Source organism: Haliotis asinina, chromosome 7 (genome assembly GCF_037392515.1).
Source record: "Haliotis asinina isolate JCU_RB_2024 chromosome 7, JCU_Hal_asi_v2, whole genome shotgun sequence".
Lineage (NCBI taxonomy): Eukaryota > Metazoa > Mollusca > Gastropoda > Lepetellida > Haliotidae > Haliotis > Haliotis asinina.
The window spans coordinates 40,767,018-40,779,568 of NC_090286.1; the positions used below are offsets into that span (position 1 = coordinate 40,767,018).

Below are 12,551 nucleotides of genomic sequence, written 5' to 3' on the forward strand. Positions count from 1 at the left end.
CATCAATCCACATGGCGTGGATAAACTCATACTCTATACGACGCCATGGCTCGTCTAGCCATAATTTCAAGAAGTGACAAAACGCTGTTTGGAGTTGCAGTTGATTTGGAAGGGGAAACAACTGTTGTTGAAATAGCCCAACACTTCCTATGTTTGACGTTGCCTAAGTTTCGGTGATCTCGTAGCACAGATATAAGTTTTTAAATTCAGATTATCCCTATTCGGAATTCTAATTTGTTTTTTTTTAATCCAAGGGACGAAATTTTCAAACGCTTATTTATTACAAAATACCCAAGGATAGCTCTGCTTATTAAAGCAACATGGCCGCCTAAGAGGGGGCCTGCCAAGGCTAGAAGAAGAAAAGCGATAAAGTTGTTATGATACGCCCTATGTTGTCAAAGTCTACCAGAATCTTTCTTGATTCAGCAGGTTTACTACATATTTTCTAAAATGAACGTTCAGTGTTTGCATGTCACGAAATTATTTGGCCACATGCACCGACTGCCTTCTCGGCTGACAGATGCCGGGACGGTGTGGCCTTCAAGACTGTCCTGTTTACGTTCGCTTAGTACAGAACTTGGTTCTGATGATCGACCTGTTTTCACTCCGCGTAGAGCTGCAATCTTAACAAGGATAACTAGATACGAATTTGAGAAAAGACGATGTGGCGGCTTGTCAGAGACCGACCTGAAGAAATATGTAAGTATGAAAACTGACATGTTGAGTCTACACCATCTTCACATTATTATCGCAGTTCTATACACCTAGTCACCATGGTGAACTTCAGTAAATTGTAACTTGGTCGGTTATTTAATAAACAAAAGGATTCACACATGATCATGTCCGCAATTAAAATATAAGGACAAATGCTGAAGTTATCATGCTGATGTTATGGTGATATTACTAGTTTATTAAACTTGTTAAAGGCATGAATGTGTTGAGAACAGTAAGTGAATGTATGAACATGATGAAGACTTGTACGTTTCAGGTGTACATTGTTCGGGACATTATAGAAACTGTCAGTATGACAATGTTTGCCTTGTTTGCCGTAACATTTTCATAAATTTTATGAACATTTTAGCTGGAGTCGAAAAACTCAGACTATCAAGGACTTGTGGATCGACATAACACACATCTAGCAGGGCTGGAAGTCATAAAGAAAAATTTAGAGTGAGTGTTTTCCACCCAAGCACCATCCTGTTGTCTTAGCCATAGAAAGATATAAAGGAACATGGCAATAAAAGGGTCAGGTTTTCATTTTTCTTTAAGCAGAAATCTTACTTCTTCTAAGTCAAAAAATATTTCAGAAATAAGTTTAGTTGTCTTCTACATACTGAGAAATTTGATGAATAATAGTTCACTGTGTTCACAATTTTAATGCCTTATGTGATGAATATGTCCTCAGTATTCCATCTCGTCATAATGACCACCTAATAAGGACCTGGGTTGTCAAAGTGTGTTACTTACAGTTTCTTGTCTTGTTAATCATTCTGTCAACCCTTTGTTTGTCTGACTCAAGGTTTGAATATTTACAGTCGTCTATTGGGTTGTGTTTTGGCAAAGAATTGTATTAACATTAAGACCTCACTTGATTTGATGCTGATTATACATGCTGATCCTGTTTCCTTCATGTATGTACTAAGGACAATGTCAAAGCCAGCATGGTCAGTCTTCACTTCGTCGTTATTAATACAGGGAGGTAACTATGTGAGAGTGAATACTCTTCAGCAGTTCCGCCATTTTCTCAGTCAGTATCATTGGGAAGTACGTTGTATTTTCAATGTGACGAGTTGTAATCATTTTGTTCTTCTTTTTAACCTGTTTTACCAGAAATTAGGAAAAAAAATATTGCAGTACATACAGTCTGAAAATATCGCAGTATACATTTGCATCGGTAAACTGTGTTGTATGTGCAGTCCTAGCTTTGATACAGTCAAATATTAATTGCATTCTACATGGTAAAATAAGTACTAGTATCACTCATTCTATTTCTATAATTCTTTCAACAGAGGAGCTAACATAGAGACGAGAATTGTAAGTCGACTACAGTTTGACAGTAATCTGATCGACTGGGCCGATGTTATATTCACAGCAGGAGGAGATGGAACTTTCCTGCTGGCTGCCAGTAAGGTCAATGACAGAAGTAAACCTGTTATTGGAATCAACACCGATCCAGATAGGTGAGACAGGTTATCATTGAATCTTTGTTGATTGATATCTCTCATTGACTGTGCATGACAATATCTCCAGAGCTACCTATCAGTCCCTCCTGGATTCTGCGGCAAAATTTTAAGAATTTAAGCAAATTCTGCACCCTATTTTTCAATATTCTGCAAAACATTCTGCAGTTAAAACATTTAGGAAAAACAACAAAAACAGTATACAAACCTTCATAGTTTAATTCTCAAACACAGATAATGTTAAGTCGACAGTACACATCACACCTTGAGTAAGTTGATGACAAAGCACCCACACCTTTTTCTGTGTTTGAGAATTAAACACTCGCTGAAAGTTATTTCTCTCCTCTCATTTGTAATTTAGATGCAGACCAACAACTTCCTGTTTCATGCAAAAAACAATTTTATATTTAAACTAAATCTGAAATAATTTCAGTTTTCAAAGTGATCAATTTTGAGAACATAATTGCAGTGTCAAGTTCATCTAATATTATTTGAAAGATGCCCCAAACTTGCTTTATTAATAAAGTATCTTTAATCATAATTATTTTGTAAATGTTGTCAAAGTAAATATGTCAGTTTGTTTTATGTGTAACCGATCCTACTTTTGACATTATCTCTACTTTTCATTTCGGCTGTCAGTCCGTTTTTACTCAGTTTTTAAAATAAGAAAATTCCGCGGCAGAAAAGTGGCAAATTCTGCACAGATTCTGCAAGAAAAGGCATTTTTGGCGGACTAGACATTTTTCTGCAAGGACAGGTAAATTCCGGGATTTTTTCTGCAACCGCGGAATCGAGGAGGGACTGTATCTACCCCGGTCTTAGAGGCAGGTTACATGTCTGGTGTAATAACTTTGTTGACTATGTGACAATGTTTCTCAGTGGCAAGAATCGTTCTTCACAATATTGATCACTGGATTGTTTGGACCAGATTGATTATTTACAGGATGTTGTCATATAGTTGGAATGTGGAGCATTGAGTGAGTTAAATCAGTTAATAATTAATGTCACATCGGCAATATCTCATCCATATCATGCATTGGACAAGAACAATACCTTAATGAATCTGCCAACCCCTACTTTCAGCCATTGAAGAGAATGCGTAGTCATACTCTTGAAATTCTGTCATTCATATTAACCATGAATGGGAAGGGAAATAGTTATGTGACTTTTCACTTTAAAAATATGATTCCATATTGCTCTTTGGTTCCATTATTTACTTTCCTTCACTTTTCAATAAGTCCAATCAGCATGTTTGCTCAATTTGAAAAGTCAATGAAATAAGTAAGGACATATGAAATATACTACTCACGGGAGGTAAATTGGTTTAGCGTTTGTATGAGACTGAGAAAAATTATCAATTGTATTTTATACCTGATTGTCTGACATTAACTTTTTGAGACCCTGAGGCTGGCACAGTGGAGATTTTACAGTCATCTGTCATAGGTGACTATGCTTGATGTAAGAGGCAACTGATGGGATCAGGTCATCAAGCTCACTGATACTGGTTCCCAGTTGTGCATGCTGTTGATCACGATTGTCTGGTCCAGACTCGATTATTTGCAGATCACTGCCATGTAGCTGGAATATTGCTGTGGTGTAAAACTCACTCACTCACTCACTCACTCACTCACTCACTCACTCTCATTGAATAAGAAGTTGAAATGTTTGTCAGTAGGTCTGACAGGAATCAGATATCACTTCATCATCACTGTGACATAAAATAACATTCACTTATGTGGCTGGTTACTCGTTTCATAAATGCATCAGTCCCATGAAGATCCAGGTTAGAATTGATCTTCAGTAACACATGCTTGTCGTAAGAGGTGACTAACAGTATCAGGTGGTGAGGCTCACTGACTTGGATGACAAAGGTCATCCAAATTGCATAGATCAGTGCTGATGTTGATCACTGGATTGTCTGTTCCAGACTCAATTATTTACAGACTGCCTCCATATAGCTGGAATATTGCTGAAGGTGGTGTTAAACAACAAACAAACCAACATCAAATGTAGATTAAGCTGAAGAAAGCTGGTAAATGTACTGACTTTAAGAAAGCAATTGATTTTAAGTTTAGAAGAATAAATTACTTTTACTACGTACATGTGTACCATTTTGATATGCCATGCTGATTATTCAGATCTGAAGGCCATCTTTGTCTACCTAAAAATGGCTACTGTGGGAAGAACTTCCATTCTGCATTGAAGAGATTGCTTGATGGGAACTTCAGGTACCATGCCTATGTTATGTTACTGATTCCATAAGATTTATTGTCAATTGATAGAAACAATAATCATAATACAAATATGAAAACTGCCCAAATTTGATTGCATTTGCTCTTCAAGTTATCATTTTTAGATTAGTAATTCTTTAAAGCTTGTTTATAAGAACAATTGTATTTAAAAATTTACCATCATCTTTGCTGAAGAAAAATAAATAATTTCGGTCAAAATATATTAGCATATGACATCTTTTACCTTTCCTTATTCAGCTGGAAATGGCGTCATAGAATACGAATCACCATGTCAGGTTGCCATGACAACGATGAAGCAATTGAGCTGCATGATCAACAATTGCAGTTTGTTGAACATAGATTTACAGAACATGTTCAAGAGAATGAACAAGTCCGACACCCCATTTGTGCTGTGAGAGACATTCCAAACCAGCGTGTACTGCCAGTGCTTGCCCTCAATGAAGTGTTTATTGCAGAAAAGCTGTCGGCAAGGTGGGATATGAATACCAACATATGCATTGCTGTATGTGTCTTACATTTTCTTTGATGATCTGGCAGTGTTCACGAATAGCATCTGACCCTCGCACAAATCCGGCAGATTTGTCAGTGGCCTGGTGGAAGCCTAAAACCCACCGGCCAGAGTGTCTGGCTGTATATTTCATGATGACTTTGACTGAAGTTGTCATATTATGTGACGCGTCACATTTGTTGGATGTATATATATTGAACGTTTGTTCATTTTCAATGCCAATTACAAGAAATGTTAAAAGTGAAATGTGTGTATAATGTTTATTCAATGTGTCCTGTAAATTTTCAGTAGATCAGCCAAACATCTGATATTTACATGTCCTGTTACTTTCAAACACCATTCATGAACACTGGATATGTTTGAAGAAGCTGTCTAATATTCATATTTGGACTAGTCACGGGCCATGTTTAACATGTCTGCTTCAGAGTGTCCTACTATGAGCTGTCTGTGGGGAAAGGCATCTCCGAGAAGCAGAAGAGTTCTGGAGTGACTGTGTCTACGGGCACAGGGTCAAGTTCGTGGTTCTTCCATATAAACTATCTCCCCGTGGAGGGAGTCAAGGAGATATTAGATATAGGTCAGCAAAACAGTGTCTAAATTACTTCAAGTATGAAAATTCACAGATATTTTGAAGGAATTGCACATTTCAAACCTTTTTTTCATACCTAATATTTCAGTGATCTATAAAAACATGACTAAACGCTTTTAGATATATTAGTACAATAGCATGTTAAATCCTGATTGCATAGACCTATACTTGTGCTGTTGATCACTGGATTGTTTGGTCCAGACTCCATTATTTACACCCAACCCTCATATAACTGAAATATTGCCATGTGTGGCGTTAAACAACCAACTAACTGATCTTGTAACCATGATTTTGGATATAAGTGTACAAGTATACTGTTCACTATGGTTAGTGTGTGATCATGATTTCCGTGTATCCTGTACATTGTGCATAGTACATCAGAAGACTTATTGAGAACTTGGTACAAGAAATTGTTTAAGACAAGTGATTTAGCGTGTTTCCTTTCCACAGCCAACAAATACACTGAACACAAGTTCCCTGTAGATGACGCCTCACTCCTTGAGAAGATCAAGGACTCATTCAACTACTCTCTGACCTTTGACCCTAGTGAACCGCGCATGGCTTACAGCATCAGAGATCCTGTAGTAAATGGTACTACCAGTCTGTAGCTCTCACACTAACAGAGTATCTATTTATTTATTCATTCATTCATTTGCTCGCTCTGGTGAGTTTCGGCCTCACGATTCTGGGATTTTTTTGTTTGTAAAATTCTTAGATTTTGTAATTGTTGTAACTTGTATGCTGCTTTGATAACCATTAATAGCACCCCAGGAGACTGAATGCATATCATTGATCAAGACAGGCCATGTCATTTTGCACAGTTGTATATATCTTATGTTTATTTTTTCCCATGTTTAATTTCAGATGTGTTTAGAATGAATAATCCAAGGGGATTTGCTGACAAGTATGTATAACAAATGTATTTCACCTCTGTATATTTGGATTCATAAACTTGTATGAGTTCAACACTTCACCAAATGAAGAATTACAGTTTAATACAGAATGCTGATAATCCGCATAATCTTATAAGATTCTGCTCAATAAATTACTATTTTATTTGGAAAGTCTACATCTGCAAGTCTCAGGAAGACGAAAATTGCCTTATTTAATTCCCATATTCATGGGCAGGAATGAACTCACTGTATATAATCATGTTCTTTGTCAGAGTTGTCATTCGGTCGCGGATGTGGGATGCATGTCTGGTGGTTGATGGGGGTTCATCATTCCGTTTTAACGATGGTGCTATCGCCACCCTGGAGATCTGTGATGAAGACGCCCTACGGACAGTCATGTTTCACTAGTTTATTGTGCTGAAAATACAATTGTATCATTGTGAAATGGCTTCCAGTCCTTCCCAAGCCATGAAATCGCTATACAGTTCATTGGACTAGCTGTTTTCTTCTACAGCCCCAAATCAGCATTGAATGCAATCAAGTTTCGTGTGATGTGGATTCAAGTGTAATGTGTGTGAAGACATTTTCCAGCTACAATGGATACAGGAAGAGATTCATACTTCTATGAGAGGCAAGCTTGTAGTGACAATAGTCATCATCAGGTTTTATTTTGAAGTGGTCAAGCAATCAAATTATCCATGGCAAGACATGGTGGGACTGAAGGCAGTTAAAACTAATAAAAGTGTTTTACCTTCTAACACAATACACATAACCATGCTACTGATAAAGAGAGAAAATGTATGTTCAGGTTTGCTGTGGTTGTGACAATAGCTTTGACATTTGCTGTGTATTGTTGCATGTTACATCAATACCCTGATAGAAATACATGTTTAGGGTAGCTCATGAAGTAGGTTATTTACCCATGCCATATTTCAAGTGCTACTGTTCCCAAATTCATCTGTCAGTAGATGGCTACACATGTATTACAGCGTTAAGAGCTAAATCAGTTGCCAAAATGGTTTGTATATAGAAAATTGCTAAATATCATAATAACTTCACCTTGAATATACTGTCCATGTTTTCATACTTACCCATCAGTCTCCAAACACATTGGAAGATTATTGTGTTGTTTCTGCTGAATGTGTCGCAAACATGAAGATTTGTTTTTAACAAAACTGCAAGTTATCATGCTTACTTTACACCTAATGACAGGGTGAATATTTTCCAGCATTTTGTTATTTGTTTGCAATGCTGCTTACATGACCAAAGACGTTGATTAGTTGCACTGGTGCAACTTGATTTAATATAATCTACTACCATCACTTTGAAAGTGTCAGTTCATTTTGTAACTTGTTTGGCTGGCATTTTAGAAGTACAAAATATACTGGACGAAATAAGTTAGGTATGTTGGTATTTTTATGACTGATATTTCATCAGCATGTCAGTGAATAAATACATCATTTTTCATAATTTCAAACTTTACAAATATTCCTTACTATTTTTGTCCAGTATAGAACAAACTTCGTGGATAAAAACTTCTTTACTTCGTGAGTGTGACATTTCGAATCAGACTCTTGTACTTTTGTCAATCTGTATTGAAACATCACACATAGTTCTGTATAATATTGAATGTGTGTGCCATGTTTTGTCTGAATCGTGTTATTGTAGAAGGAATGAAAAGTGATGTCTTGTATTACCTCAGGTACATGCTAGTGCACATGGTACTGACTGTTGTATACAAAGAACTATATGTAACTCAATTCTATTGTCATTTGGAGTCAATTCAAATAATGTGTTTCACCGGGAATTATGTGAAGGTTTCTAAAAAAAGTAAACAACATAACAAAAAAAGAAATATGATGCTTACAATATTAATTGTTTTCCTTTGTTTAATATGACTTGTGACCTCTAGCTTAAACTATGCTTAGGTGCTGAAGAGTTGTGTCCCTTAGACATGGATTCAAATGCAAGATTTATTCAAATTATGACCCACAGTTTGTGAGAGAAGTCCGAGTTTCATGGCATATTATGTGTTGTTGACTGGTCACAAGGGGGACATGGGTTGATATACCCTTTATGTTTGTTTTTGTTCCCTGAGCAACGAGGGGTACATCAACCCTGGAGCCCTGGTGTGTCCAGTGAACAATGTATTGTTCTTTTCAAACACCTCAGTGTGAATTTTTAACTGTCTGAAGCATGGGTATCAGATCATGATAAGGAGTACCAGAGTTAGGCAATTAGCCTATACTAGCTTTTCATGTAAGAAACAGTTTCAGAGTTATCTCATCTCCACTTATTTGCATTTGAAAATCACTGGTAATTTCTGCATATTATATGTGATTCAGTTGTTCAAGGTAAAGAATTACCAACACGAAGTACCGAATGATTTCCCCCAGTTTGGCATTTCAAGCAAGTAATAAAGACTGTATCTCATAGCTGGTGGTGAAACTTGGAAAAAAATAAGGGAGCACTTGTGGTTTCATGTGATCCTTTATTTTGTTCCTTCAGTATACATTGAATATCATGGCAACTAAAACTTGATGATTGTATCTCAGAATCTGTTTGTCTTGAGTCATGTACCAAGGCGTGTGTATGCGCGCGCAAACACATGCAAGCACACACATGCACACACCCACAGTCAGTCATTTGAGCCTTTATTTTTGTTGGTTGGTTGCAGCCATTAACCCACCAACATGGCTGGAAACCTTAAGATAATCGTCATCGTTTCAATAAAGATGTGAATACTGTTTATTCACCACATCCTAATAGTAAAAACAGTCAGTTCAAATGGTCTTCTGAACAAATCCAAAGGTAAAATATTTTAGATATTTAAATATTTACCATACCATAGGTCTAATGCATATTACCTCAAGCTTCACTTAAAAGAGATGGCTACCTCACAAAACTTCCCAAAATACTTCATGGAAACTCGATGAGCATGAACAATAATTTTAGCCACACATGTTAAGAAACCTTTGGCCATCAATGCTGTGTGCAGATGGTCCACCCATGGAGATGGAACTCAGATGGATCGGGATGCAGCTGGCGACTGTGAGGATGCCAGAGCAGGTAAGGCCACTGTGGTAACTGTTCCAGATTTCCAGTGGCGAGGAATATTTTGGATAGTCTGTGCTTGCGCAGGAAGGTAGACCAAATGACTTCCATTCCTGTACATTCGTTGATACATGAAGCAGCCATTCTAGAATGGCAAATCAACAGCTGTGTGATCTCTTTTAAACAAAGCTTGAGGTAATATACGTAAAGCCTATGGTAACGTAAGTGTTTCAATATCTAAAATATTTAGATTTTAATAATTTTCTATTAAAGAACTATTCAAAAATAAGATTCCTGAAAATGTCACAAGAGCTCAGGATACTGTCAATTTGGTCTCTGTAATTTTCACATTCTGCCAATCAGCATGCAAAAATTACTTTAAAGAGACAGCATTACACACCATTTTCACAGCAGTAAGTTTCCTTTCATGAAAATTATCATTGTTAGACTAACTCCGTGATCATGGTTGGAGTAGAGAGTGAGTTATTATTTATTTTTGTTGACTTTTGTTGGGGTGAGACTGAATGAATCTGATACCTGTACTTTATTTGAAATACCTGAGGTACCAAGTGGCTAATGGAGTGTTAATATAAACATATCAAGTATAAATTGGATTCATTCCATTGTGTAATGTTTCCTTATCCTGACTTGTGGCAGCTGCTTGTCTGTTCATTCAGAACTGTAGTGGAAGTTTCCTGTTCTGTGTTCCCCTCAGGTGATGTGGAAGCCTAATGGTTAAAACCTCCGCTCACCACACCAAAGACATGGGTCGATTGCCCACATGAGTACAGTGTGTGAAGACCATTTCTGGCATCCCCTGCCTTGAGGGGTGTAAAACCATACTCACTCACTCATTCATTCCATATGCATCTTTGTCCCAGTCCAGTCCAGCATACCCATCTCTCAGCTGCTTGGCTGCGGGCATATAGGAATGTACTCTATCCTCTTCTCCTTGAAAACTACTTTATGGAATTCAATGAACTTATACATAGGCTTTCTTGGGACTCTAACGATGTGCATCACACATTTCATTTTTGTATTTTATTGTTCTTTTGTAAGTTTAGAGACATTTGAACGTACATACATTTTGCAAAATTTCTCTATGATGATAGTGTAATAGGGGATGAAGTGGGGATGTACGTTATCCATTTCTCAAAAACTGTTGTATGGAATTCATTTAGATTTACACGTGCATGTGCGTGTCATATTTTGATTTTGTATTTTAGTTACTTTTCCAATTTTAATGCCGTTTGAATTTACATAAATTTTGTTGAATTTCTCTCTGAATGTAGTGTTATGGGGAATGAAGTCTATCTACTTTGCCACAAAAGCAGCTGAACAGAATTGATTGAGCGTCTACTTGTGTTTCATGGAGATGCTCATATCTTGTTCATCCAGTTTCTTAGTTTTGTCTTCTTCTTGAACTTAGCTGAATTTGGTTCTATTCACCCTGTTTGTCTCATACAACTGGGGGTGTACTTTATTCACTTCTCAAAAACCACTGCATAAAACACAGTTACATATGTCTTTTATAGAAACTTTAAAGGTGTGCATCTCATATTTTAATTTTGTATTTTATTGCTTTTTATATGTTTAGAGACATTTGAACTTAGATCAGTTTTGTGGAATTTTTCTCTGATGATAGTTAAATAGGGGATTAAGTCTATCCATTTCTCCACAAAAACTGCTCAACAGAAGTGATTAAGCTTATCAGGACTCGAGAGGTGTAAATCTCATAGTCGCATAGATGTATATTGAACTTGTTTAGTAGCATGTAATCACCAGAGCACGCTGAATGTGGGGGAATGCTTCCTACAGCAGTGGAGACAGCAGTGGAGGCATCCGTGTCCCGAGACACAATTTTGTCTAGTTTAAAACAATTTTGTCTTGTTTAAAATTCCTGTTTTAGATGGAGTGCCACCCTTTCACTTGAATCTCTAACTATAGTCTGTTTGCTGCAGAATTGTACCGATGAAATGGCAACTTCTGCAAATCTTGAAATTATTGCATCATGAATTTAACGCAAGTGTGAGGGTCTAGTCTAAAATGCATCAATAAAGAGGGGCAAGAGATTTACGTTCTCTGTCTTGTCTCAAGTTTTCAAAAGCAGACATGGTGAGACTGAAATGCATCATTACCACAGTATGAGAAGAGTACAGACACATTTTTTCACATTAATTTCATGATTACAGTATGTGCACATTGGAAAGCAACACATTGTCCTCAATGGCATTTAAGTCCATGCCAAATTGTCACTATAATTTCAGACATTGACATGAAGAAGAGGAAAAGTTGTTTAACAAAAGATCATGTAGATGTTTGTTTTTAATGACATTTGTAACAAGGGTCATCTGGACAAATGACTTTCATGCCACTTAAGATGACTGTATTGCTTTCAAATATATATTTATTTGCCATTTCATTACTATGATTCTGCAACGAATGCTTCACTTTATGTGCATGTCATGCATTTTTTTATACTATTCTCCTTGCTACTTAATGAAGATAAGCTCAATTTCATGTCAACAACTGTTCAACTGTTGTTTTATGTCTTTTGGTTTCAATATTTTGAATATTTATTTCCTTGAATAGAAAGTTCTATTTTTTCTGACCGACGTTCTTGAAAATCTATAAACAATAACGTTTCAGATTCTTTTGCATATTAATAATTAGTTGTATTGTTAAAAATCGGCGTATTAAGTCCTCTTTTGTTTGTTTGAAACATACTAAACCAGAATGTGAAGACTGATATGTTAAAGTAGGTTGATCATTATGGATAAAAGCATTTGTAATTTTAACTGATCTATTAATAATAATTACTTTGGTCAATTATGCCTCAAAATTACAAACCGAATGTGTAGAAAGATGGAAACTTATAGATTACAAGGTAGGATGATGGCTAATTTGGACCCATTGTTTAAATTTGGAGTTGCAGGAAAGTTTGTAATCCTATTTACTGATGATACCGGTTAGAAATTCATCACACCATATTAAATGGCTAACATCTTTGTAAGTTCTAGCTTCAATATGTTCGAGTTTATTCTGTCTACACCTCTAGAGAACATAACTATTTTC

General features: G+C 36.4%; 1 protein-coding gene across 1 annotated transcript; it reads left to right on the forward strand.

Moving 5' to 3' along the window:
* The first annotated feature begins 305 nt into the window (after nt 1-305).
* Nucleotides 306-8,277, forward strand: LOC137290849 (NAD kinase 2, mitochondrial-like). Its single transcript, XM_067822002.1, has 9 exons — nt 306-699; nt 1,082-1,170; nt 2,010-2,180; nt 4,319-4,408; nt 4,670-4,903; nt 5,366-5,517; nt 5,980-6,120; nt 6,394-6,433; nt 6,695-8,277. Exons 1-9 carry the CDS (start codon nt 451-453, stop codon nt 6,828-6,830), a joined length of 1,302 nt encoding a protein of 433 aa, XP_067678103.1. The 5' UTR covers nt 306-450; the 3' UTR covers nt 6,831-8,277.
* Nucleotides 8,278-12,551: the final 4,274 nt, after the last annotated feature.

Excerpts from the sequence above, each read along its gene's own strand:
- LOC137290849 (XM_067822002.1), top strand. The coding sequence starts at position 451 with ATGAACGTTCAGTGTTTGCATGTCACGAAATTATTTGGCCACATGCAC. Across the intron at positions 700-1,081 it reads AGACCGACCTGAAGAAATAT|CTGGAGTCGAAAAACTCAGA; the intron begins GTAAGTATGAAA and ends TGAACATTTTAG. Across the intron at positions 4,904-5,365 it reads GCAGAAAAGCTGTCGGCAAG|AGTGTCCTACTATGAGCTGT; the intron begins GTGGGATATGAA and ends TGTCTGCTTCAG.